Source organism: Pseudorasbora parva, chromosome 2 (genome assembly GCF_024679245.1).
Source record: "Pseudorasbora parva isolate DD20220531a chromosome 2, ASM2467924v1, whole genome shotgun sequence".
Lineage (NCBI taxonomy): Eukaryota > Metazoa > Chordata > Actinopteri > Cypriniformes > Gobionidae > Pseudorasbora > Pseudorasbora parva.
The window spans coordinates 20,403,014-20,430,860 of record NC_090173.1 but is presented as its reverse complement, the minus strand read 5'-3'; the positions used below and the strand labels follow the sequence as shown (position 1 = coordinate 20,430,860).

General features: G+C 43.8%; 1 protein-coding gene across 1 annotated transcript; it reads left to right on the top strand.

The window, feature by feature from the left end:
- The first annotated feature begins 5,118 nt into the window (after positions 1 to 5,118).
- Positions 5,119 to 17,078, top strand: mchr1b (melanin-concentrating hormone receptor 1b). The gene is given in 4 exon segments (XM_067428832.1): positions 5,119 to 5,146; positions 5,149 to 5,177; positions 6,004 to 6,073; positions 11,660 to 17,078. Coding segments are annotated over 4 exon segments (1,134 nt in total). The 5' UTR covers positions 5,119 to 5,127; the 3' UTR covers positions 12,676 to 17,078.
- Positions 17,079 to 27,847: the final 10,769 nt, after the last annotated feature.

Genomic DNA, 27,847 nt, shown 5'->3' with positions numbered 1-27,847 from the left:
TCCTCCTTGATTCGGCATGTGCAGCTTCCGTCTGTCCCTAGTGGACGAGTCGCGTCATTACAAAGTTTTACAGTAATGTTCAATAGACTGCAGCATAGCGCCATCTTCTGGTCAAATATCAAGAATTTTCTAATAATAAACTTAATAAACTTTCCCACATGACTTGAAACTGCATCAGCTTCACTAATTCACATTAACTTTCAGGAATAAAATAGTCAATAATCTCTACACACACACACACACACACACACACACACACACACACACACACACACACACACACACACGCACACACACACGCACGCACGCACGCACGCACGCACGCACGCACACACACACACACACACACACACACACACACACATTTTTACTTTCTAAATGAAACTCATCATGTATGATTTATAAGCATTTTGAAAAGTGGGGACATGGGTAATGTCGTCATATTTCACCCTCTCCTTGTAATACCTATGTCATAACCCATGTCATTATACACATTTATTTGTGTCCTCATATTTCACAAAAACATGCCCAAACACACACACACACACACACACACACACACACACACACACACACACACACGCACGCACACACACACACACACACACACACACACACACACACACACACACACACACACACACATGTCTGGTTTACTATCTTTGTGGGGACTCTCCATAGATGTAATGGTTTTTATATGGCACAAACTATCCCCTTACACTAACCCTACCCCTAAACCTACTCATCACACAAACCTTTATGCTTTTTTACTTTTTCAAAACAACAACAACAACAACAAAAATGCTTTACAAGCTTGTTTTCTCATGAGGACCTCAATTTAGATCCTCACAATGACACAAGTCCCCCATAAGTCTGTGTTCATTCAGGTTGAAATCCCCTCCCCACTGGGATAGAAACACACACACACACACACACACACACACGTTTGTTTTTGTGAATTCTGGGGACAATAACGTGAACAAAACACAGCAATAGACGTGATGGAGTATAATGTGTTAAGAGCTCGCTTAAAGGGTTAGTTAACCCAAAAATGAAATTGATGTCAATAATGACTCTCCCTAAAGTCGTTCCTCACCGGTAAGACCTCCGTTCATCTTCAGAACACAGTTTAAGATATTTAATATTTAGTCCGAGAGTGTTTGCAAGTGTATGCACACTATACTGTCCATGTCCAGAAAGGGAATAAAAACATCATCAAAGTAGTCCACAATGGTAGCCTGACAAGCCAGACCCACTTCAAGATGTTTGGTCTGGAAACTCACCATAGACAGGGCTCAATCCGAGGGGCGGGATAAACGGTTGTCTTTCAAACTCCCTCTGCACGCGATAGGATAGCGCTACACCAACCAGAGCAACGAAGGTGAAACAGAGCTAGTTGACAGATTAAACATTCGCCATATCCGGTTGGCAAAACTCCGAACACATCTTCCCTTTTTAAGAATGACTTCAGTGCCGTTCTTTGTTCTTTTCTCAGAGAAAAGCTTAACTCCAAGTCTTCCAGAGTCGCGGTCAAAACTGATTCGAAAGACCGCCGCCGTTCACCAGTTTCTGTGTTTACTAGAAGCACGCAAACGCAACTCGGCAGTCATCATTATGGCCCCGCCCACCGACTCTATACACAATGTGATTGGCCCGACAAGAGTTAGGCGATTACAGCTCAGAAGGGTATTGAGAGTTGCTAGACGACACTCGCGGGCAGATTAAATTTGCTGCCACTAGGGTGCGTCTAGATTTCTAGGCTACCACAATGGGACATCAGTTAGTTAATTAGAATCTCTTGAAGCATCAAAAATACATTTAGGTTAAAAAATAACAAAAACTACGACTTTATTCAGCATTGTCTTCTCTTCCGTGTTTCTCAAATAAAGATTCAAACGGCCATGAATCAGTGAACAATGATTCGGATCGGCAATGTCACGTGATTTCAGCAGTTTGGATCGCGTGTCAAACTGCCAAACTTCTGAAATCACGTGACATTGGCGTCTCTGATGTGATAATGTAGTGGACGGCTGTATGGTTATAATTTCCCCCCCTAATATTATCAATCTTAAACACTATTCGCACAGGATTAGTATTATCTAAGGACCTCTGTGATTTAGAAATGACTCCCTCACATCTGAGTTTTGCGTGGCGCACTCGCACGGGATAAGCAAAGCCTGTGATATTACTCGAATTTACTGACTTCTCCCGGATATGATGTCAAGACTTCGTTAGATATAGTTGTATGAAATCATAAACAGGCATCGATATCATTTAGATTATTTTATAATAATAAATAAACATAATTTCGTTCAGTTAGCGAACAGACCCCATGAACTGAGCTTAGACCGGCGGCAGGAATGAGATTTCATTTATCACGAGTGAGAAGCTGACAATATACGGCGGAAGATTCAGTTTCAAAGCTAAATGTAAAAGCGCGTATTTAAACAAGCTTGTCATTGTACTGTACTGTTCTGTTTTTCATTAAGAACAGTATTGGTGTTAATATTAAACATACCATTCAATCAGATTACTCCCAAATTGATACTTATTCTAAAGTGAAAGTATAATCTGTGCGGCTGCACAGGAATTCATAACGGTGCGCATAATGAATGCTGCCTCCCTTCTTCGTGAAAGATAAAGATAGAAATGCTCACATGCAAGAAAAAAAAACATGCAAAAATGATATCTGATCCGCCTAATCCTGGCCAAATCACAGAGATGTCGATTCGCACGCGACTAATGTTATCACAGGACCTCGGTGTTCAGCGAAATATGGTAGGTAATTTGCGGGGGATTTTTTACTTTACAAATTACAGACATGGCCGATTCGCACGGGATTAAGATCACAGACATTCTCTGCAATTATTACAAATCACTATATAATTCTAGTCCCGTGCGAATGGGGCTTTACACGTAAAGAAGTTCATAAAGTCATTACTTCTGTGCTGTTTACAACCACCAGAAGTTGAAGCTTTGTCACTGTATCGAATAAATACAGTATAGGTTTGTGTTGGTTTTCCACTAAGAGTCAAGAAATAAGCAGATCTAGCTGTTTTTACGGCCTTTCTGTATGCAATCATGCTCTCTTTCTATGATTTGCGAAAAACCTCCAGTTGTTTTTTTTTCCAGCTGCACTCCATTTTTTTGGCTGCTGTTTTAAGGGCCCAAGTGTATGCTTGTTGTACCACGGCTTTGGACTATTTTCTTTCATCTTCTTTAAACGCCGCAGAGCAACTGTGTCTAAAGTGCTGAAAAAGAGAGATTCAATAGTTTCTGCTGCAACAGTGAGTTCCTCTACCATACAAACCTTATTTTCTATCCCCCTAAATTGCCCCTACTCCTACACCCATCACAGGAAACTGCACATTTTTACTTTCTCAAACAAACAAACAAACAAAACAACACTTATTCTAAATATATAAGCATTTTGAAAAATAGAGACACAGCAGGTAATGTCCTCATAAGTCACCCTCTCCTTGTAATGCCGTCATACCCATGTCATCATTATACACACACACACACACACTCATGTCTGGTTCGCTATCGTTGTGGGAACTTTCGATAGACGTAATGGTTTTTATACTGTACTGTACATTCTTTCCCCTTACACAGTCCCTGCCCCAAAACCTACCCATCACAGGAAACATTCTGCATTTTTACATTCTCAAAAAAACTTTTGAAAAGTGGGTTATCTCTGGTTTTACTATTCTTATGGGGACATTCGGGACTTATGGGGACATTACAATGTAATATAAACAAGGACACTCCATAGGCGTAATGGTTTTTATACCGTAAAAACCGTATTTTCTATCACCCTACACTGCCCCTGCCCCTAAACCTACCCATCACAGGAAACATTTTGCATTTTTACTTTCTCAAAAAATCATCATTTAGTATGTTTTTAAAGCTATTTGAAATAAACCACATTTATAGTGTAATACCAGTAATACCCATTATACAAATTTGTGTCCTCATAAACCACATAAACAGGCTAACACACACACACACACACACACACACACACACACACACACACACACACACACACACACACACACACACACACACACACACACACACACACACACACACACACACACACACACACACACACACACTATTCTGCAACATTGGCTGTTAAGAATAAGATGTTAACATAACCAAAATGATGTCAGTGTGGAATATGTCTGCATATGGCATCAGGTTAAAGCATTTACAGGACGTCTGAGTTACCGGTAGGCTATTACAAATATTTTCTAAGAACATTTTTCTATTATGAAGAGTTATTATGTTAAAGTTATAAAGTTATTATGAAAATGCCATTTCTGAATGTGGTCTGTACATTTAACACCTCCAGGTTTGTGCTAATATTTTGAGAACATTTAGATCATTCCATTAACGTTAGCTATAAGAACTTGTTTATAACTTTGAGAGAACCTTTTCTAGAGCACTAAAGTTATGAGACGTCCCGAGAAACGTTATGTTAACGTTATAAACAAATTATTATCCTATATTTTAGTGCTTTTGTTAAATATCGAAATATGCTACAGCCTAAACATATGCTGGTTTACGGCTGCAATTTCTTATAAATAATTTAATTTGCATAATGTGTGCGCTTCACGCGTAGGATGATCAATCCCCTCCAGGTTTCATTAACATACATATGTCAACATTTAATCTTACATTCGCAAACACGTCTCCACTTTACTTCGTACACACTTCAAACCCAGCCTGATTAAGCCGCTCACTAATTACAAAGGCAGTTCCAGTGGAGTCATGCAAACATGCGGTTGTAATGTCATCCCATAGCCTATGGGATTAGTAGCCGTAGATAAACGTGATAGTTCGGCATTGCAACCAGGTGCCGTTTTCCCGTTTAAGTGCCCAGATGGATGGTGTTCGTCACGTCAGCAGCATCAAGCAGCAAATCAGACGCTACATCGATCTCAAGGCAGGTCTCCTTTATTCCAGCAAGGCTCATTGAATGAACGAGAGCATGAGGCACATCTTCATCGCACAATGAAACAGTAAAGTGCGCACTAGTGAACTGGAGACATGTTGGCGATGTAGGAGCATCAGAAATGGTTCGCGTAGCGCGCCTTCGAGGAGCTGTCAACTAGTGGCATGCGTTTCAGAGAAATTAAAGGCAAACCCCTGGAGAGACTCAGATAAAGGTAGGTTCATGAGAACGAGAGATGACATTCGATGGGTGATTGTTTTAGTCTAAGAAAAAGTACCAAAAAGTGTTTGTAGACAGGCACCATGTCAATTACACATTTTATAATATCTAATATGATAGCACCATATGCCAAATGGTTGTTGTTGTTGTTTTTTTTAAGTACCTTGGAGTATTAGGTTATGTAAATACTATAGCCTTGATATTGTAAGGGTCAAGCCTAAAATTATAATGTTAAAAAGAAAGGCAATTATAATTGCTCGATATGTAGCTATCTTGTTCTTTTTTCTTAGCTTTTTGTGTACTGAGTACAGAAATCTGATGGGGGGAAAAGTGTTGTTTTTTTTTTAAATCAAATTTAGTAGCTTAAATACAATTTTATTTGGTAAATGTAATAAAATTAATAATTAATTTAATTTAATTTAATTTATTGACGTCATTTACAATTTTAACTTTGACAGCACTGACGGTTTTTATAAAAATACAACACTACTGAATCTTATATACACTACATGATCCAAACTCAAACGTTTACAGTCCTGGGAAAAGCCCAGCAGTTTTTTGTTTTTTTATGAGATAAACTGCTCTGATTGGAGATTATGTTATGCAGATTTGCCTGTTAAAAAAATAAAAATAAATTTTGAACACCTCAATAAGAGTTGAATTATAAGTGTTTAAAGTGTGTCTTGAGTCAGATGACAAAGTGACAAAGACCACTAATAATTAATTTACTTAATGTCCCTTAAAAGATGTTTTGAAACAATCATATCTCCTACGGCAGCCTGTTGTTAATAACATCTGTGCATTTGTATTTTATGATCAAGTTTGTGATGGATTTCAACGTGACCCCCAATTCCAGTGATGAGTTTAATTCATCTCAACATTTAATCGCAGGTAAATACACCATAACAATGTTGTGTCGAGCAACCTAAATGTGCATCATGTGGCAAATTAACAGGGTTTATTCAGGTCAATCATGTTATTTATTTGACTACATTAGGTTAGACCATCAAAAACATTATTTTTAAAGGTAAATTATAGGTCTCTTACTTTTTGAAGTGTAATGTGTTTTTTTTGTTTGTTCTCTGCTTGTGTTTATAGCTATTAACTCACAGGCTTTATGGCACAGATAATGTTCAGTCATTATCACAAAACAAACCCAGAGATGTTTGTTGTCAGATTATGACTGGCTGACTGTAATATCCTGCTTATTATTATACGGCTACATAAATTAATACAACGGCATGAAATATTGAAATATTGTATTGAATTTAGTTTATAATTTGAAAATAAAGAGACCATAGAATGCTACAGCACACACACACACACACACACACACACACACACACACACACACACACACACACAAATAACACAGTTATGTTAAAGGGACATACATGAATCCATAGTTTAATGGTCAAAAGTAAAAAAAAAAAAAAATAGAATAAATAATTGTATACAGTGTATTTAGTATTTTCAGCATCATTACTCCAGTTTTCAGTGTCACATCCTTCAGAAATCATTCTAATATGATGATTTAATACTCAAGAAACATTTCTAATTATAATTATCAATGTTGAAAACAGTTGAGCTGCATGATATTTTTGTGGATACTATCATATGTTCTCTGTGTTTGTTCTTGGACTTTTGTGTTATTTCCTGCCTTGAGTGCCATGTTGCAGTCCTTTGTAGTTGTTCCCCCTTATTTGTCTTTCAGGTGTCCTTTGTTAACCGGTTATCTTGTCAAGCTCATTGGGATTCTTTAAAGAACAGAAAGTTCAAAATAACAGCATTTATTTGAAAGTGAAATCTTTTGTAACCTTATAAATGCCTACTGTCAATTAAAAAAAAAATCAATTTAATGCATTGTTGAATAAAATGTAATGTATAGGGTACAACAGGGCTGAAGGCACTCCTTAAGAAAGAATGTGCTTTCCTACTCCTACTGTATGATTGCAGAATGATTGCAGAGTATTGAACATTTATGGAGCAACAGATAAATTAATTATACGAGTGGTTTATTTTGTTTAAAATTCTTATAAATATATGAGGCGATAAAACCAGCATGGGGCAAAAGTATCAAATATTTTTGTATCAATTATTGATACAAATACTTTAGCTAAAATAATGTTCCCTTTCAGTCGGTCACATTCAGCATAACGTTGACATGGGAAAAGCATATAAGTTCAGTCACCTTCGAGTGTAAACTTAACGAGTCAATGCACACTGGTGTGTGAGATTTGCATCTTGCACTCCGACCCGCAAAGCGGGTATAAATACGAAAGCAGATGCAATGCACCTTTTGTCTTTCACAAGTTCAGCGGTGGCCGCGAGCAACCAGAAACCAGAGAGAAAGCAGCTCTTTTCACAGCATACAGAGAGAGAGTGGCAGTCTTTAACTAGTGCAGTATATAAAGCTGACGGTTCGGTTTGGTCTTTGTCTCGAGTGTCTGGGCATTTAGCACGCTTAGACAGCTATTGTGGAGGATTCATGTCGGATGTGATGGTCCCTGTGATGGGCCACCCAGAGATGGCTATTGCTCCCTAGCCCGTCCTGCTGGCTCATCTGCCCCATCAGACTTGGCTATGTGATTCAGCCGCCCGGCATCCCCCCCAAGTTCAGGGGCATAACAACTCGAGTTGTTAGCAGTACATCTTGTGTTGAGCTGAATCGAAGGGGCCGTTAGGAGGCAAGCACGTACTGGTCCCTATACGGACAGCACTGCAGCCACTGCGTACATCAACTCTCAAGGTGGTCTACACTCCCGTCACAGGTCACAATTCGCCTGTAATCTCCTCTTGTGGAATCAATGTTGCCGTGATCATTTCACATCACCATGCAGTTGATGGTAACTCTCCAGGAAAGCACGACCTGGTCATCAGGTTCCTGAGGGGAGCGAGAAGACTACCCTCTTGGGACTTGTCTCTGGTGCTTACGACACTGCCAGAGCGCCATTCAAATCTTTGCAGTCAGCTGAGTTAAAAATCCTGTCGTGGAAGACCCCTGACTGCATTGGCTTCCATCAAGAGGGTTGGGGACCTGAAGGCGTTTTTGGACGACGAATCGTGCCTAAAATTCAACCCGGCTAAATCTCAGGTTATCCTGAGAAACCGGGCTGGATCTGTGCCCAAGGTTTCCACCACTCCCTTCAGGGACCAGGTGGTGAGCCTGCAAGTGCTGCCCCTGGAGGAGGCAGACCCAGCCCTAGCTTTGCTCTGCCCCGTCCGTGCTTTGTGCCTGAACATGGACCGAACACGGCGCTTTAGGACCTCAGACCAGCTCTTTGGGCGACACCTAACACATTCACTAGGTTATAGTCTTTATGTTGAGCAGGTATCCTCTTGTGTGCTCACCTCAGTGTCGGCTTGCTGTGCCATTTCCCTCCTATGGACCGGATAAGTGCACTCTTTTTCTCCAGTATAGAGTTCCTCATTTGGCGCACCCTTTTGAGTTCCTCTATTACTCTTAGCCTAACACTCGAATGCATTGGTTGACCCTGACCCCATATGATGGTCCCATATTTGTATTTTTCACAGTATGGTTCCCCTGACGGTGATCCCAGGGTTTTTCCTACATTGAAATTTTTTTGGCGGCCGCCAAAGCAATTTTTTGTCCCGCCAATGCCTTATTTGATGAGTTATTGTGATTTATAAATTGATGTAGATTACTAATGCGCGTGACTCTCTGCTCGTCCCTTGTTAAAGGACAACTCCGGTGAGAAATGAACCTAGGGGTAATTAACAGATGGTTAGCGAGTAGATCGTTCTCTGGGATGCGTTTTCTTGAAAATCGAATGTAAAGAGTTTTATCTCTAAAAACAGATTAGCTTATAACACTAGTCTATGGGGCACAGGGTAGACACAGGGTGGTAAAATTAAATCGCTAGTTAATACCAATAACAAGGCTCAAAATAGCCTCACACTAACACGGGAGCATAATGAGGGGTCCCTACATGCAAACCGAAGCATTGAGAACTTTGTAATAGTACAAACAGTTTAATAAGAAGATACGTTGTAAACATAGTGCCTTACGCGTTCACGGACAGGCACCATCTCGAAAAACAGTCTCGATGAATCGATCTACGAGCGCTGTTCTAAGTGAGCTGGTCGATAGTAATTAAGTTTGTGAAATGTAATGTAACATGGACATTTTTATTTTTATTTATTTATTTATTTTCTCTGTTGTGTTCAGTGTTTTCTTCCGGAAACAACGGACCATATGAGATTCACAGTCACAGTTCATCACTTAGCAAATCTCTCGTCGCTCGATGAGTCAAGACTATTTTCCAAGATGGTGCCTGTCCGTGAACACGTAATGCACTATGTTTAAAAAGTGTCTTCTTATTAAACTGTTTGTACTCTTACAAAGTTCTCAATGCTTCGGTTTGCATGTTGGGACCCTCATTATGCTACTGTGTTAATGTGAGGCTATTTTTAGCCTTGTTAGTGGTATTAACTAGCGATTTAATTTCACTACTCTGTGCCCCATAGACTAGTGTTACAAGCTAATCTGTTTTTAAAGATAAAACTCTTTACATTCGTATTCCATGAAAACGCATCCCAGAGAACGATCTACTCTGTAACCATCTGTTAATTAACCCTAGGTTCATTTCTCACCGGAGTTGTCCTTTAACTGAATGACGGAGAACGAGCAGAGCCCCACACTCTGTCTTCAAACCCATCACCGTTCTCTCTGTTTCTCACTCGCGCATATCAATCAAAATCAACAGAAATGACAACTGGTAAAAGGTCGGAAGACTGAATCCGTGCGCCACGTGGTGGGTTCGCATTTTCCCTGAATTACTGCTAGATGCTCAAAAATCGCAGCTCTTTTGACAGACGTTTTGCACACGCAGCTGACATAAACCATTCTTTCAAATAAACGGAAAAATATCCTTATAGTGTTTTCTGTGATCAATCTTTTGCGTTGTTTTAACAGTCTGGGTTCACACATAATGGGTCCGCTTTTGTCCGATTCGCACACTAATGACTCATTTGAACCGATTCATTTTAATGAACTGCATGATCTGTCCAACACTGAACTCACAAATCAGTGTGTAATCATTTACTCACAACAACTCTGAAATGAGAATGCAAGTGCTTACCCCATTAAACAAGAGGGGTTAGTAAGAATTAGTCTTAATAATCCACGGTATTTTCCTGTTTTTATTTTGAGGATTTATATTGATAATGTGTAGTTAGTAAATTACCACAAAAAACGAGTTTTTCTGGAATAAGGTGAAAGCAGAACAATGCAAGTTAAATTGTTTATGGCAGAGAATTAGACTTAATTTGTTATTCAATTTTTAATGCTGCTTTTTAATAATTGTTGCCAAAATAATGAATCAGTAAACCATGCAAACGGTGTAAAAATAAGGATCTAAAGAAACAAACATCAAGACATACAAAATGAGATATCAAAATTAGATGAGCAAAAAAGCAAAAAAAAGCAATTTTTATTTATTTATTTATTTAACATTTATTGTGAGTTTTGGACTCACAGACCATGCGGGTAGGTACTTTTACTATTGGTGTGTGTGTGCACGTGCATGCGTGTGTATGGATGACCATGACTGGTCAGCCACCACTGAAGACCATTTCTGACCCAGGAAAAACCCTGGATCCCATGTCTTTCCCATTGCAGATGCCACTGCTGTCTCCGAGATCCTGTCGGTGACGTCGTTGTAACGTCTCCATTCCCTCCTTCAGGGAACAAGGGTTACATACGTAACCGAGACGTTTTAATAATGTTAATACTTGTTTAAAGCAATCACTTTAGCAAAATGTTCTTTTTATTTTGATGAATAAAAGAATGTTTCACTTTTGTTTAGTAAATATACTGTCATTAAAATATGTTAATATAAAAACATAAAAAAATTAAGAAATTAAAAAAGAAAGATTTTGAAAGCATTGAAGGAGAAATCCCATACTAATTTACTATACATTTAAAGTAGTAACGATAATGATATTTTATTATATGATTAATATCTTTTTTATTTTTTATAAATATGATGGTTACATTATAAATATGGTGATTATCTATAAGGTGACTGGACACCCAACTTAATATATAATACCATCTGAATCTAACCAGAAAATGGACAAGTCAGCCGGCGATTTATTATCATGTTCATTATTGTGCCTTTTGCCCCAACAGCAGGGGCGCCTTTTACCCCAAATACTTTTACATATTCTTCCATTATTGAAAAAGCTATTTCTTTAATTACCTTGAAGAAAACTTGAAAATCATTAAACATCTGACAAGCAGATGTTTAGGAAAGTGCTGAGGCAAGTTTTTACGCTATCTAGTGGTTAGAGGAAAATAAAATAAAAAGCGCCTTTTACCCCGCGGCACCTTTAGCCCTGCTGTACTTGTTTAACTTTTGAAACTAAAGGAAATAAAACAAAAACATATATTTTTTAACTGTACTTTGACTCTTAAAACTGAAACCCCTAAAATGTCTCTTTTGTTTCCTACAGACACTGACGAACAGTACCACAACGTTCTCATGCCTAGCGTTTATGGCGTCATCTGCTTCGTCGGCATTATAGGCAACTGCATTGTCATCTACACCATCGTCAAAAAGACAAAGTTCAGGGCACAGCAGACGGTGCCTGACATCTTCATCTTCAGCCTATCCATCGCAGATCTTCTGTTTCTCTTGGGCATGCCGTTCCTCATCCACCAGCTGGTGGGCAACGGCTCCTGGTGTTTCGGCGGCACCATGTGCACCGTTATCACAGCGCTGGACTCCAACAGCCAAATCGTGAGCACCTACATTTTAACCGTCATGACGTTGGATCGATACTTGGCGACGGTTCATCCCATCCGCTTCAACCACATCCGCACTCCACGTGTGGCCGCGGGGGTCGTCGGATTGGTGTGGATCCTCTCGTTGCTGTCCATCACACCGGTGTGGATGTACGCCGGCCTCATGCCCCTGCGGGACGGTTCAGTGGGGTGCGCTCTGCTCCTCCCCAATCCAGCCACAGACACCTACTGGTTTACGCTCTACCAGTTCGTGCTTGCGTTCGCTTTGCCATTAGTAATCATTTGCGTGGTGTTTTTCAAGATCCTCCAGAACATGGCGGCCACGGTCGCCCCACTTCCCCAGCACAGCCTCCGCATGCGCACAAGGAAGGTCACTCGGATGGCCGTTGCCATATGCCTGGCGTTTTTTATTTGTTGGGCGCCTCATTACATCTTGCAACTGGCACATCTGAGCGTGCAGCGGCCCAGTTACGCCTTCCTCTACGCCTATAACATCGCCATTAGCATGGGCTATGCCAACAGTTGCATTAACCCGCTCCTCTACATCATGCTAAGTGAGACCTTCAAAAGACAATTCATCGTAGCCATCCGGCCGGTGCACAAAGACTTCCGGGCCGATCCGGGAACGGCCGACGGAAGCGTAAGTCTACGTTTGGTCCCTGACGGGGCACAGCCGTCCCAGTCCTCGCGGGAGCTGTTGCCGGTTACCGTGGCTGTTCGCTGAAACTATTATCACACCAGGAATCTCTGAGAAACACATGTTTTCGTCTATAATGAGCATGAAGCTGCAAAGAAGTCTATGAAGCTTGCTGCAGAATTGCTCATTAACAGAGCTTGTGGCTTAAATGGATCTGTGATTGCACATTTTTTCCCTTGACATATTTCTGTGCGGGTTAGGGTTAGAGATATAATATATACACAACCCAATTAATGTTACATCACAGTGATTTACTGCCTTGCAGTTGCATTTACAGCCTTTTGTTTTCTGTAAAATAGCGCTTTGATAAGTGTAGGGTTGGTATTTAGGGTTGACACTTGAAAAAAAACACTTTCATATTCCTACCAGTTATTGTTGTTAATCTGTCACTTGTTGCTAATTTCTTGGCAAATTTCTTTAATTATCTGACAACCTCTATTTAAAGGCACAATATGTAATTTTCGTTCTGCTAGAGGTCTCTTATTCTAAACCAAACCTTAGCTTGATGAGGGCTTGATTTCGCAGATTGGAGTTGTTGTCTTCACCTCTACAGCCGGTGGGACAAAATCAGATGGGACTCGAGCAGAAATCATATTCATGATGAGCTAATGTATTAATATTAAGTTTAGTATGAAGCAGGATGGGGCTGAAAACCGTTGGAGCTAATGAGAGGCGAGCGCGAGTTTTTATTATGTTGTAGACAGTGTTCGAACTATCGTGGCCTTTGGGGGAGCCCGCTTGTTGTCTTTTAAAGACTATTCTTTCCGGTGAAATCACAAAACAAAATTCTCCTTGATCTTAATATATTAATTGACGAACATCTTTGATTTTAAAGAAGAGAAAAAACTATGTGAGGGCGGATTAGAACCCTGAACCTTTGACACGATTTACAAAAACTCTACCACCAGACCACTAAAAAATTCAAACTCCTGTCCTGTTATATATATTTATTCACTAATGCGAAGAATATACTAATAATGGACCCACTTTATATTAGGTGGCCTTAACTACTATGTACTAACATTGTAATTAATCATTTGATACAATGGACTTATTGTGTACATACATGTGTTTACATTGTACTTACATTTAAAAAATACCTGCATGTAATTATGTCTGTAACTCATTTCTGTAGTTACATTTGTAATTACACTGTTGGCACTTCCCTTACACCTAACCCTAGCCTTAAACTGACCCACACCACCACACCTGTCTCTAACTCTACCCGTGTCCACCTCAATATCAGCAGAAGTGTTCTGCAATACAATTTGAACACAGTAAGTACATTGTACTTATTTTTTGATGTAAGTACTTAGTACTTAAGGCCACCTAATATAAAGTGGGGCCCTAATAATATATATAACGCAAATTAATGCAAATATTGTTTGCAAATAGTCCCAAAAAGATTCATTCCCAACTGAATTTCGCTCACTGTTCTGTTTCTTTATGCTTTTAAAAAAAAGAAATAAAATTGGTCCCCTCCCAATGTTACCCATGGTTACGGCCGTGCTATATAGGATAAATCACAATACACAATACACAATAGGATTTACGCTGTTATACTTTATCGGCATGAATTGATAGGTCAAACAGCCAATAATCTATAAACGAAGCATCCGGCTGTCTTTGAGTTCACATGAACAATGGTTAAAGTTACTCGTCAGGCTACAAAAGAATACAGAGCTGTTTTATCATATTACACACATTATTTGAGTGTGTTGTAAGTTATGTTATGATGCTACTCTGTGCATTCACTCGGTGGCTATTATGAGACACTTAAGGTAGTAAATTAACCTAGATTAAAATTAGGCATGATAAAACATTGTACTCGTGGTAAATCAAGAAAATAAGATTTAAATAATAAGACTAAGTGTTTTGAGCTGTATAACAATGATTCATTTTCTGTCGATTAATATATCCAAACAGTTGCTCACCTGTCTAATAGGGGTGTCCCTGAATAAGGATTTACACATTCGAATCAGAATTTTCGAATCTCTCTATGGTCGACCGATAGTCGAATCATCTGTGTGTGTGTGTGTAAACCATAGACCGGAAAAAAATAAACGGTATAACGGGTTGGGAAGGGCAGGACACTAGTCAGCAGGAGGCTAAGACTATTTTTATTTTACTTTACACACGGCACACAGCCACCACTTTTAATAAAGTGATCAAAACTAGGCTAGACTACACATCCGTAAATTAACCGTTCTCTCATAACATTTAAAAGCCGCGATCGAAACACAGAACATCACATAAATATAATAAAAGAACATTTTGATAAATAAACCTAAAAAAATACCTGCCTAGAGAGGAAAAGAACACTTTGAGTGCGTTTATATGCACGTTCTCAAGCCGATTGTGCCTGAAGGGGGTCGCACACCGGACTGAAGCGTAGCGCCGTGTCTCAGGATCTCACACAAGGCAGACGTGAACATTATACGCGCGAGCTCAATTTTGAATCGACTTCTGACAGAAGAGCTGCACGATGAGTGTATCTTGTAGCACAGGGTGAAATCAGTATGTACATTTACGATTTGAGGGAAATATACATTTAATCGCCGCGGACAGGTGTCGAATGCCGCCGTCGGTGTAACTTATATGTGTTCGAATTTTAATGGCGTCCAGTCCGGTGCGAAGCTCAGTGCCCTTAAAGGGGCGATTGCTCAGCGCCGCGACACGTCTTTAGAACACTAATATTGAGCACCCCCATTTTGCCAAAATGGTATGATCCTCGTTTCATAACACCCGTGAAGATTCGACCATGAGATCAGTGGTCGAATCCGGTCCTGCATATCGATGCATCGAATCTTCGACTATTAGGGGTCACCCCTATAAAACACAGAATATATTTAAGCGTCTTTGGTGTTTCCATGGTTTCTACCAAATAAAACAATTCGGAAATTGAGGGTAACGTGGGTATGATGTCATTGATAGGCAAGGCACGGACATGGTCCACATCCTGAATACAATTGTTTCGGATTTAAACATTCTTGGAAACATTTGGGATAAGCATACAAGTCAACAAAATATATAACATTGTTCTAGCTTTTTTTTGCATATTTTAATCCAAGAATCATACATATTGTGCCTTTAATTAGCATTCTTGTTTGGATAACTTTCCAACTTTCACTGACTTTGCAAGATGATGAGCCACTCTAAGTTGACTGTATACCCTGCGACAGTAATGACGAAGAAAAAGACACTGAAAGGTGGAGGAGAGAGTGTCATGGTTTGAGGGATTTTTTCTGCAGCAGGAATTGGGTCTTTTATACAGCATGACAGGGTGAATGCAAATGCAACATCCTTCCCGGCGAGCATCTCCCAATCACCCCGCAATTTTTATGCAAGACAATGCTCCCTGTCATGCACTTTAAAACGGTAATGCAGATAACTGAAGCTAAGGTCATTGAAATAATGAAATGGCTAGACCAGAGTGGCCAAACCCAGTTGAAAATCTCTGGAAAATACTCGGTGTTACCGAACTTTGGAGGAGACTGGAAGAAGAAAGGACCAAGATAACCCCAGAGCAATGTGAGAAATTAGTGATGTCCTGGCTGCTGTCATTCAAAATAAGGGCTTGTACACTTCCTACACATTTCTGACATTTATATACAGTATATTGTTTTTGAAAGGCTCACCAAGGCATTCATTTGATTAAAAATACAGTAAAACATAAAAAAGGTAAACAGAAAGGCTTTTTAGTACATTACTTTAAACTAAATAAAAATAAAAATTAAATCATGGTTTAATTGTTTAACTATATCACCCTGACGACAAATTCCAAAAAATATGTCTAATTTTATATCTTAAAAGAGACATGCTTGTTTTAAATGTGTTTTATAAAATCAGTTAGCATTGCATTGTAGTTATTGAAAATGGTTGAGCTAATCTTAATCATGGTTTAATTAGATCAATGCTTTTTTTGTTTTTAATGTCAGTATAAATGTGCATACTTGTTTTATGTTGTCTTCTGTATATTGGTGTATTTAAACTCTGTATATGGTGTACTAGATAAATAGTCATATAAATAACACACACATAAAAAATATTTTATTGTCACTCAGTACTAGTATGGAAATCTGGGCCTGTATTCTTAAAGCTTGTAAGAATCCTCTCAGAAAGCTCCTAATTTACTTAAAAAAATCTACGTAGGAATTTTAGCTTAAGAGTGATTCAGGACCAATCTGAGAGCAACTCTGAATGATGAAAATACAAAAACATTTATCTTAGTGAGGAGGCGGAGCTGACCCTGTCACACCGTTTTTTGAAGACTGTGATTGGATGGTTGTCCTAGAAGGAAAAACGAGAGCTTTTTTAAAAATACAGACATAATTTCCCCTGTTTTACTGTACTCTCTCTTTGTCACATAATATAAATAAATATATATATGTGTGTGTGTTTCGAGGAAAACATTCCAGGATTTTTCTCCACAAGAATTCAATGGCAACCAATGGGTTGAAGATCCAAATCAATGCAGATTCAAAGGGCTTTGAAGGGCTTCAGAGGCTCTGCATGATTCCAGCTGAGGAATAGGGTCTTAAATGGAAAAAACAATCTGTCATTTTCTAAAAAATAAATAAAATTGTATTTATTTCTTAACCTGAACTGTGCAACTTCTGTGTTGTTCTTCTTCACGACGTATGACACCATGTTGGAAAGGTCATGGCTGTGACGTAGGTGGAAGTACACCTTGTCTGTACTCCTAACACTTTTGGACCTTAAGACCTCTTTTAAGGTTTAAGATGCATTCTTAATGATTTTGGTCTTTACAAGGGGGTTAGGCCTCCGACATTTTAAACAATTTTCAAATCTTAACCAATTTTAAACCTGTGGGAGACCACCGATTTTTAGTTTTATAATCCTTTGAATCAGTCTGGATGCCAGCCGAACTCAGGCCTGCCCACAACATTTGAGCTCAAAGCAGTTCGGTCTGGACTTAATCCATAGAGGAGTAATTATGACCTCAGTTGAAACGCGCAATAATCACAGCCCAATGGAGCAGTTTCAGACTCATATTCTGACTAGAATTGGGTATGACCACGTCAGGCTACCTTTGAATGCAAACACTAGAAGATTACTCAGGACTGTGATGATTAAAGTAATATTTCTACACTGAGAGGAGATCACACAGAGACTCTCGAGATCAAATGTGACATGAGAAGAAAAACAAATAGAGGATGTTCGACATTGTCAGCATTAATAATAATAATAATAATAATAACTTTATTTTATATAGTGCTTTTAAAAGTCAATTCTCAGAGCACTTTACATTAGTAAAATTAAGATAGATAAAACAGAGATGTAAACTCAGTATAAATAAAGCATTACAAACAATTATACAAACCAAAAACAATTTAAAAATAAATATCCAAGACATATAGCAAACTCATAAAATACATCTCTTAACCAACCACAGAAAATCCCCTTTCACCCAAATGCTTCCTTAAAATAATAAGTTTTGAGTAAGGATTTAAACATTTTCAAAGATGGTGCATTTCTAATGTCGGCAGGCAGATAATTCCATAACTTTGGGGCAACTGAAGAGAACGCCCTATCACCGGTCTGGACTTGAGCCATTAAGTGTTGAGTGTTGTTAAACAAAGTAGAAAAAAAGATGATGGGTGATCTTCTTTCTCAACACTTGACTTTCATGGCATGTTGGTGGCTGCCAAGTTTCAGCTACAGAAGCACAACACCTGGTTTGGGGAAGCTTGCTCGCTCTCATTAGCTATCGCAGGTACTGCAACAGTTCGAGTTTGACGTGCGAATCATTTGCGCGATGGTTTAAAAAAAAAAATCAACTGTGTGTAATGAGCAAGCCTGCAGTCTCCCTCTCAGATACTGAAGCTTTCGCGCCTCGATCACCCCGCACTGCGCAGACTCGGTCCCAAGATGTCCGCGCCGTGCAGGCCGTCTGAAAGCTTCAAATCTGGCGGGCAGAAACGGATGATGTCGAGTCGTCCATATTTTTTACGGTCTATGGTAATGAGCGCTTCCACACCGAACGCGAATGTGCTGCGGCGAAAAAACGGCATGCTACTCTAGCGGCGACAAGAACGGCTTCAACCAATCACATACAAGGAAACAAAGCTGACGAAATGTCCAGTTGATGTCACAAGCTATTCACTCTACATGAACCTTTGCCAGGGATGGCATTTCTCATGAGATCACAGCTGTAGGTGTAGTTCAAGCTGTACACCTGCAGCTGTGTTTACCCACTGTACGCTACAGACAGCAATAACCTTTTATAAATCGTTGATTTTTTTTCTAAACCTTGTGTCCGCGATTATAGAAAGTGTACGTGTTGCCATCAGTACGTCTGTGGCACTTAAATACATTGTGACTCAACTGGAAACATGTGGAAACACAACTGCTGCGGCTCGATTGGTTCCTGAAGTGCGTGGTTTGTCTAGTCAGATGCGCTGCTAACGTTACTGTCTCGGGAGCAGATCCCTAAATTGTTCCACACACTTTAGAAAGTAAGTGCAGAACCGGCCATGATAAATTTTTAGCTCCTGTACAAGATTAGCAGACTCCCCTTCAGACTCTCTGTTCTTTGACTGAGTGCACCCACAAAACTTTCTTCTCTGTCTTTTAAAGAAAATGAAAAGCTCGTCTTCAAGTGTCCGTGTTTTCTCAGCGAATGTTTTGAAATGATGGAGCTCTGAAATGTCGCAAATTTGTGTCGCAGCTGATGTGAATGGTTTTGTCATTTTTCAGTCCGAACACATTTACACAGGACAGGTGGAGATATTCAGCATGCCAAATATCTCACGAGTGTCTGCGACAGGTATTCAACTGGCTAAGATCACGTCTTTAATAATGGACACTGTTATTGTCACCCACATGAACAAGCACCAATTTCGGACATATGTCGGCCATTTCGCAAAATGTGATCTCCGCATAAGTGTGCATGCCCCCACGGTCACAGCACAAACAACTTCACAACAACACAGCACAGCACAAACAAAACTTACAACTTCAGAAAAATGATTTGTATTACAAATCTTTATATTAACTTTCTATACAGTACAGTTCGTCTGCGGTCTCCCAGTGGCTTACATTATTGGTAGTTTAGGGCCAGGCTGATTTACCAACAGCTTGTGAAGGCAAACCCTCTTTAGGTGTTAAAAAACTGCTGGCAGCAGTGATAAATTAGCGCTTGAAAGGCAAGTTATTTTTGCAGCTGACCTCATTGCATATGCATTTGAAGGAGTTTCCCTTTCAGACACAGAATTTATGTAAGCAGAGGTGATTTACCATCAAAAAAAGCATGTCTTAAGCCAGATGCTAACTGTTAGATTGTGCTGGTCATTATGGAAATGATCCGACTGCATCTGTGTTCATTAATTTGCACGTCAGTAAATCACACGCAGAACTTTCCACTCACATCAGCACATTTATGGAATTGTATTCTCACACAAGGATACATCTGATGCATCCTTCAAAACAGACTGAATGAAAGACACAAAAGAAGACTGCTTTCTAAATATCCTTCCACTTGAGACAGCCTTCAGTGAAGGTTGATGATGTGCAGACTTACTTCCATTTGAGGAACACCAATAGTCTTCTTCACAATGCCAGCCATTGTTTTTCCGAAAAGTGCTCAATTTCCTCTTTTGATTGCAGTGGGAAAACAGGACAAAACAAGTTTGCCATTCAGAAACTGCCTTGCAATTTCAGAGCATCCCTTCAGTGCAACACACGCCTGCAGAGTTGCGTATGAATGAATGTATAATTTTAATTTCATATGCTTGTTAATTAGGGCTCATTAAAAAGTCAACACCTTTAGACAACAAACTTCCTCTGGCTTCGTAGAGGGGATTCCATTAAGAGGAAATTGCCTGAACATATGTGAACTAATTAAAGCTCTCATGTGAAGAATCATAATGAATGTGTAAACCGTGCATTGTGTTTCCACAGGAAAACGAGCCTGTAGCATAGTTCAGTGATGGTTCTAGGAAACGCTGTGAATTGTGGTGCTTCAGTTAAGACAGTGGAGAATGTTTGGTCTGTAATGCATTAAGTGGATTTGTGTTTTATTAATTTGATTGTGCATTTTGAATACATGATGTAATAACGCTGAGTGCCTGAAACAGTTTCAGATTTTCACAGCGATTGTGCCCGATATCCAAGGACTGTTTTAAGCCTTTCCTCAAGAATTGGGCACAGACCGCTCCATCAAATAAGTGTCCACATATTTTGATTCTCTTTTTTTGATGATACTGTATCGGATATATCATGTTGTTTCGCACAATGAATTGCAGGTAAATATAATTTCACCCAGTGCTGTTTTTTGTTTTCAATGCAATTTTTGTAGCTAGGAAAAAGAGGGATGTTCTACTTAAAGGTGGAAAGAGTATTGAATTTTGCTGAAATAATACTCAATTATAAGTAAAAGTACTGGAGTCAAAAAAGTACAACTCTTCTCAAAAAGTACTCAGAGTACTAGTTACTATTTAGGTAGGAAAATTATTTACCAATAAATATTTAATCAAATCATAGATATTTTCTATCCATTTTCTCAAGGTAATCATTATTTTGTATGTAATCATTATAAGTCTCATTGCCACAATAGCCAAATTGAATATCTGTGAATTGATGCAATTGAATTCGGCCAACTGAAGAATTTAGATGTGATCAGTCATTAGAAATTTTTCAATGGGAGACATATATATATATATTTTTTTTACAGCATTGTGCCTTTAATTCAAATCTGCTGAAAAGCCACACCCGTTTTATACAATGAACCAGTGTTAATTTAGACTTCAGTTTACATATTTAAACATTGACCAATTACAATAATTTCACTTTCCATTTTGCTTACGCTGTCTCTCTTTACAATAGGGTTACTTTGTTGCAATAGACAGGCAGAACAAGAAAGCTTGATTTCAAACTTGGATCACAAACTGAACTGAATTTACAAAAAAGACAAGTAAACATTCAGTAACAAATTAAGAACAAATAAAACTAAATACCTCAATTCAGTGTGCCAGGTTGTCTTAAGAGCCATATAAGTTGTTCCCTTTCAGTCGGTCACGTTCGACGTACGTCAGAACTGAACCGACGAATGGGATCTTACTTTAGAGACCAATCCTACTTCGAGCATCTAACAACGAGCCAATGAAATTTGGCATGCGATCACGCATTCCACGCTCCGCCCCGCAGCGCGGGTATAAATAGGAAGTGGAATGGTAGATCAGCGCTTTCTACTTCGGAGCCGAACAGTCTTCATTGCTGTTTCTACGAAGAGCTTTCTGACTACGAGTCGTGAATATCCTGTGAAAGAGTTTGCCAGTGCGGGTGATACGGCGCGTCAGCGAGAGACCGTCCACTTCAGTGATAGAGTGTACAAAGAGCTTTGGTTCGCTGAGCGTTTCCTTACACACACACATTACAGTTGGTTCGCTGGGCGCTCACACATACATATCACTGAGAGCTCACGCAGGCTTGCACTATCGAACTGCGTGGAGCCGCGGTCATCTCCCTGAGTGCTTCAGCACTAAAAGAGCAAAACTTCCATTCACAAAAGAGCAACACGGTTTGACCCTGCGTCTTTTTCAAGATGTCATTCAAGCCGTGTGTTTCTGGGTGCGGTCGATTTCTGTCCCCGCTTGACGGACACGTTCGTTGTCTCTCGTGTCTGGGCGCACAGCACGCTGAGGCTGCGTTCGTGGATGAGACATGTTCCCATTGCGGGAATATGTCCATTGCAGTGTTGCGGTCCCGTCTCCAGTACCTCAGAAGAGGTGGAACACCATCGTCCATCCCCCGATCTAGTGGTCCTCCAGCTGCAAAGCAGAGGGCTACTACTTTGGCTGATGACCTTGGTGGGGACCTGAGGGTGTCGGTCAGGGTAAACCCGACGGGTCTCACGGCTCCTCGGGCCCCTCCCCCCTCCACTGTACCGGTGGAGCTTCCGGAAGGGCGCGCTGACCTCCCACGTGGAGCGCCAGTCGTCTCTTTTGGGGCTCCGGCGGAGGACCAGATGTCGGTTGCTGCATCGGGGGATGAGCTAATGGGTTCCGAGGATGAAGACTCGGCTGCGTTGCCCCCTTCGGGTGTGACAGCGTTGCCCGAGTCTGACCCGGAACTTACGGCTATGCTTGCCCGGGCCGCCGCAAGTGTCGGGCTTGAGTGGAACCCTCCACCACGTCCCGAACCTTCGCGGCTGGATGATTGGTTTCTCGGGACGGGTCGCGCTGGTTCTCAGCGTCCCGCCCCGGTGCCTTTCTTCCCGGAAGTGCATCAGGAGCTCACGAAGTCCTGGGTAGCGCCGTATAGCGTACGCCAGCGATCGACTGACTCCTCCATCCTCACCACTCTCGATGGTGGTGCAGCTAAGGGCTACGAGGGGATCCCTCCAGTCGAGCGGTCGGTTGCGATGCACCTGTGTCCTAAGACCGCTGCGGACTGGAGGCACGCCCCGCGTCTCCCCTCCCGGGCGTGTAAGTTCTCGTCCGGCTTGACGGGCAAGGCTTACGCAGCCTGCGGAGAAGCTGCATCAGCTTTGCATGCCATGGCGCTCCTGCAGGTCCACCAGGCCAAAGCGCTCATGGAACTGCACGAGGGTGGTTCCGACCAGGCAGTTATGCAGGAACTGCGAGCCGCGACGGACCTCGCCCTCCGGGCGACGAAAGTCACGGCCCGCTCCCTGGGTCGGGCGATGTCCACCTTGGTGGTCCAGGAACGCCACCTGTGGCTGAACCTGACAGACATGCGGGATTCGGACAAGGTTCGGTTTCTAAACGCCCCTGTCTGTCAGGCCGGCCTCTTCGGCGACGCCATCGAGGACTTTGCCCAGCAGTTCTCGGTGGCCAAGAAGCAGACGGAGGCCATCAAAAAACATCCTGCCCCGGCGGCCCGCTGCTGCCTCCACCCAGCCGCCCGGGGCAGCCCCCCAGTCTGCTCGTCGCCGAGGGCGTCCTCCAGCGTCCGCCTCCGCCCCTGCCAAGCCCAAGCAGCAGCCTCCACCCGCGAAGCAGGGCGCCGGACGCAAGGGGGCCGCCCAACCCGTCCAAGGGCCCGCCAAACCTGCCGGCAAGCGTAAGGGGAAGCGGCCCTGAGACGGGCAGCCCAGGGAGAAGAGGAGCTGCTCTGAGGGAGATGATGTCCGCATCCCTCCCACCCCCCCGGAGGAGGACCGGGGGGGCAACACTGGTCACAACATCTCTGCCGCTGGCTCTCCGGAGTCCAGCGGTACCCACATTTTCACCAAAAGAGCAATTTCCTCTCTCTCTGGGCCCCAAGAGGGTCAGGTTGGCAGTGTGCGACGCCCACGGGCCTTGTCACTCCTTTCCTACCCTCCCGTCGCCAGGGGGCAGCTGTGTGGGCCTCGAGGACGCCCCCGGGCCTTCTCACCCACACACTGCCTCTCTTGTGAGCACTCAGTCAACACTCCGGGCCGCCCACGGGCCTTCCGGGTCGGGGCTGAGTGCTTCACTTCCCTGCCTCCGGGCAGTGGACAGCAGAGTGGGCTCCGAGGACGCCCCCGGGCCTTCTCACCCACTCTCTGTCCAAACCAGGAGTGCTCAGGCAACACTACGGGCCGCCTCCGGGCCTCCCGAGTCGGGCCAGAGTACTCCGCTTCGCTGCCCCACCCCGGGCACGTCTGTGGTGCCGTTGGTCCCGCTTGTACGGTCTCTGGGGGCCTGGCTAGGTCTCCCCAGGCCGTCTCGCTGGCTCATCCGTACCATCAGACTCGGCTACGCGATTCAGTTCGCACGCCGGCCACCCAAGTACAAGGGCATCCTCTTCACCTCTGTGCGAAGCAGCGATGCTCAAGTCTTGCGGTCAGAGATCGAGGTCCTACTGGCGAAGGACGCGATCGAGCCGGTTCCTCCAGCCGATATGAAGAGGGGGTTTTACAGCCCCTACTTCATTGTGCCCAAGAAAGGGGGTGGGTTACGGCCAATCCTGGACCTGCGAGTTCTGAATCGGGCCCTGCACAAGCTCCCGTTCAGGATGTTGACGCAGAAACGCATTTTCCAATGCATCCGTCCCCAGGATTGGTTTGCAGCGATCGACCTGAAGGACGCGTACTTCCATGTGTCTATTCTCCCTCGACACAGACCGTTCCTACGCTTTGCGTTCGAGGGGAAAGCATATCAGTACAAGGTCCTGCCCTTCGGGCTGTCCCTGTCGCCCCGCGTCTTTACGAAGGTCGCGGAGGCAGCCATTGTTCCACTCAGAGAACGCGGCGTTCGGATTCTCAACTACCTCGACGATTGGCTGATCCTAGCCCAGTCGAAGGACCAGTTGTGCGAACACAGGGACCTGGTGCTCAGTCACCTCAGCCAGTTGGGCCTTCGGGTCAACCGAGAGAAGAGCAAACTCTGTCCCACACAGAGGATCTCTTATCTCGGTATGGAGCTGGACTCGGTCAACCGGACGGCGCGCCTCACTGAGGAGCGAGTCCAGTCGGTGTTGAACTGCTTGAATATGTTCAAGAGCAGGACAGCGGTCCCACTGAAATTCTTTCAGAGGCTCCTGGGGCATATGGCATCTGCAGCCGCGGTCACGCCGCTCGGATTGCTTCATATGAGACCGCTTCAACGCTGGCTCAATGGCCGAGTCCCGAGGTGGGCGTGGCAGAGCGGTCAGTACCGGGTCCCAGTGACTCCTTACTGCCGCCAAACCTTCAGCCCGTGGTCCAGCACTTCGTTTCTCCGGGCCGGGGTGCCCCTAGAACAAGTGTCCAGGCATGCTGTGCTATTCACGGATGCCTCCACCACGGGCTGGGGGGCCACGTACAACGGGCATGCAGTTGCTGGTCTGTGGACGGGGCCGCAATTGCATTGGCATATCAATTGCCTCGAGTTACTGGCAGTACATCTGGCACTCCGCCGCCTCAAGGGGCCGCTGCGTGGCAAGCATGTACTGGTCCGTACGGACAGCACCACGGCCGTTGCGTACATCAACCGTCAGGGTGGTCTACGCTCCCGTCGTCTGCTCCAACTCGCCCGCCACCTCCTCCTGTGGAGTCAGAAGCAGCTGAGGTCGCTTCGGGCCATTCATGTCCCTGGTGTGCTGAACCAGACAGCCGACGAGCTCTCTCGTCAGCCGACACCTCCGGGAGAGTGGCGACTCCACCCCCAGGCGGTCCAGCTGATATGGGACCAGTTCGGAGCCGCACAGGTCGACCTGTTTGCCTCTCCGGACTCGACCCATTGCCAGTGGTACTATTCCCTGACCGGGGGTACCCTCGGCACAGATGCACTGGCGCACAGCTGGCCCCGGGACCTACGCAAGTATGCGTTTCCCCCAGTGAGCCTTCTTGCACAGACACTGTGCAAGGTCAGGGAGGACGAGGAGCAGGTCTTGTTAGTTGCGCCGTATTGGCCCAACCGGACCTGGTTCCCAGAACTCACACTCCTCGCGACAGCCCCTCCTTGGCCGATTCCCCTGAGGAAGGACCTTCTTTCTCAGGGACGGGGCACGCTATGGCACCCGCGTCCAGACCTCTGGAATCTTCATGTCTGGTCCCTGGACGGGACGCGGAGGTTCTAGATGGACTACCACAAGCTGTCGTAGATACCATCGCTTCAGCTAGAGCCCCCTCTACGAGGCGCCTCTATGCTCTGAAGTGGAACCTGTTCGTTGAGTGGTGCGCTTCCCGCCGGGAAGACCCCCGAAGGTGTTCGATCAGTGTCGTGCTTTCCTTCCTGCAAGATGGGTTGGAGAGAAGGCTGTCTCCCTCCACCCTCAAGGTATATGCTGCAGCAATAGCAGCGTACCATGATGTAGTAGAAGGTAAGTCCGTGGGGAAGCACGACCTAATCGTCAGGTTCCTCAGAGGTGCGAGGAGACTAAATCCTCCTCGTCCATCCTCGATACCCTCTTGGGACTTAGCTCTAGTGCTCCGAGCACTTCAGAGCCCTCCCTTCGAGCCCTTGGCGTCTTGTGAGTTGAAAATCTTGTCAATGAAGACAGTGCTCCTGACGGCATTGGCCTCGATCAAGAGGGTAGGGGACCTGCATGCACTTTCGGTCAACGAATCGTGCCTAGAGTTCGGGCCAGGTAACTCTCACGTCGTCCTGAGACCCCGGCCCGGATATGTGCCCAAGGTTCCTACCACTCCCTTCCGGGATCAGGTGGTGAACCTGCAAGCGCTGCCTTCGGAGGAGGCAGACCCAGCCCTGGCTTTGCTGTGTCCGGTCCGCGCTCTTCGCGCTTACGTTGACCGGACCCAAAGCCTTCGGACCTCAGAGCAACTCTTCGTCTGTTACGGAGGCCAGCAGAAGGGAAAGGCTGTCTCCAAGCAGAGGTTAGCCCACTGGATAGTGGATGCTATAGTCTTGGCCTACCAGTCCCAAGACGTGCCTTGCCCGTTCGGTGTAAGAGCTCACTCCACTCGGAGTGTTGCTTCTTCCTGGGCGCTGGCGCAAGGCGCCTCGCTGACAGACATATGTAGAGCTGCGGGCTGGGCGACACCTAACACGTTTGCTAGATTCTATAGCTTACGTGTAGAGCCGGTATCTTCCCGCATCCTCGCCCCCAGTGGCCAGGAGCGCTAAGTGCCCGTTCTAAGTGTCGGCTTGCGAAACGCCACTCCCGCCCTCTGGGCCGGATACGTGCGCCTATTGTCTCCAGTTGTGTTCCCCGGGAAACCGGCTAACCCTGTCGAGCTCCTCCGTCACCCCTCCGGTGTCAGACGTTGCGGACCGTCTGACGCCAGGCCTGCACCCGTATGCTTGTGAAACGTGGCTGTAGGCTGGGTTCCATATGTAGCGGTTCCCTCACGGCAACCCCATATGTGTATTCTTCCACGGTATCAGCTACCCTTCGGGCTAGCCCCGTGTCTTTCCCTCGACAGAGCCCGCTCTGTCGTCTCTGGGCGTGTTCTTTCCCCCCTTCAATCAGGCTGGAACCACCCCAGAGACTGCCATTTGTTGCACTACCCTGCCAGGTTAGTCCTTATGTGTATTCTGCCACCTCTCCTTCCCTGAAGGACGTGGCCCCGCAGCGTACCCTCTCTCTCAAGTACGAGGTAGGCACGCTTTCCCAGCGTTATCCAATAGTCATTCTGAGTGGGTCTTGCAGAAACAGCAGTGACTGTACTCCCTGCTTGGAGCCCTGACTTCCGTACCATACTAGACGGTGCAGTGCGCTCAAGCAGGACGCTGGAAGGGCCAGCATCCTGGCGTTTTCCATAGGGATCCCATTCGTCGGTTCAGTTCTGACGTACGTCGAACGTGAC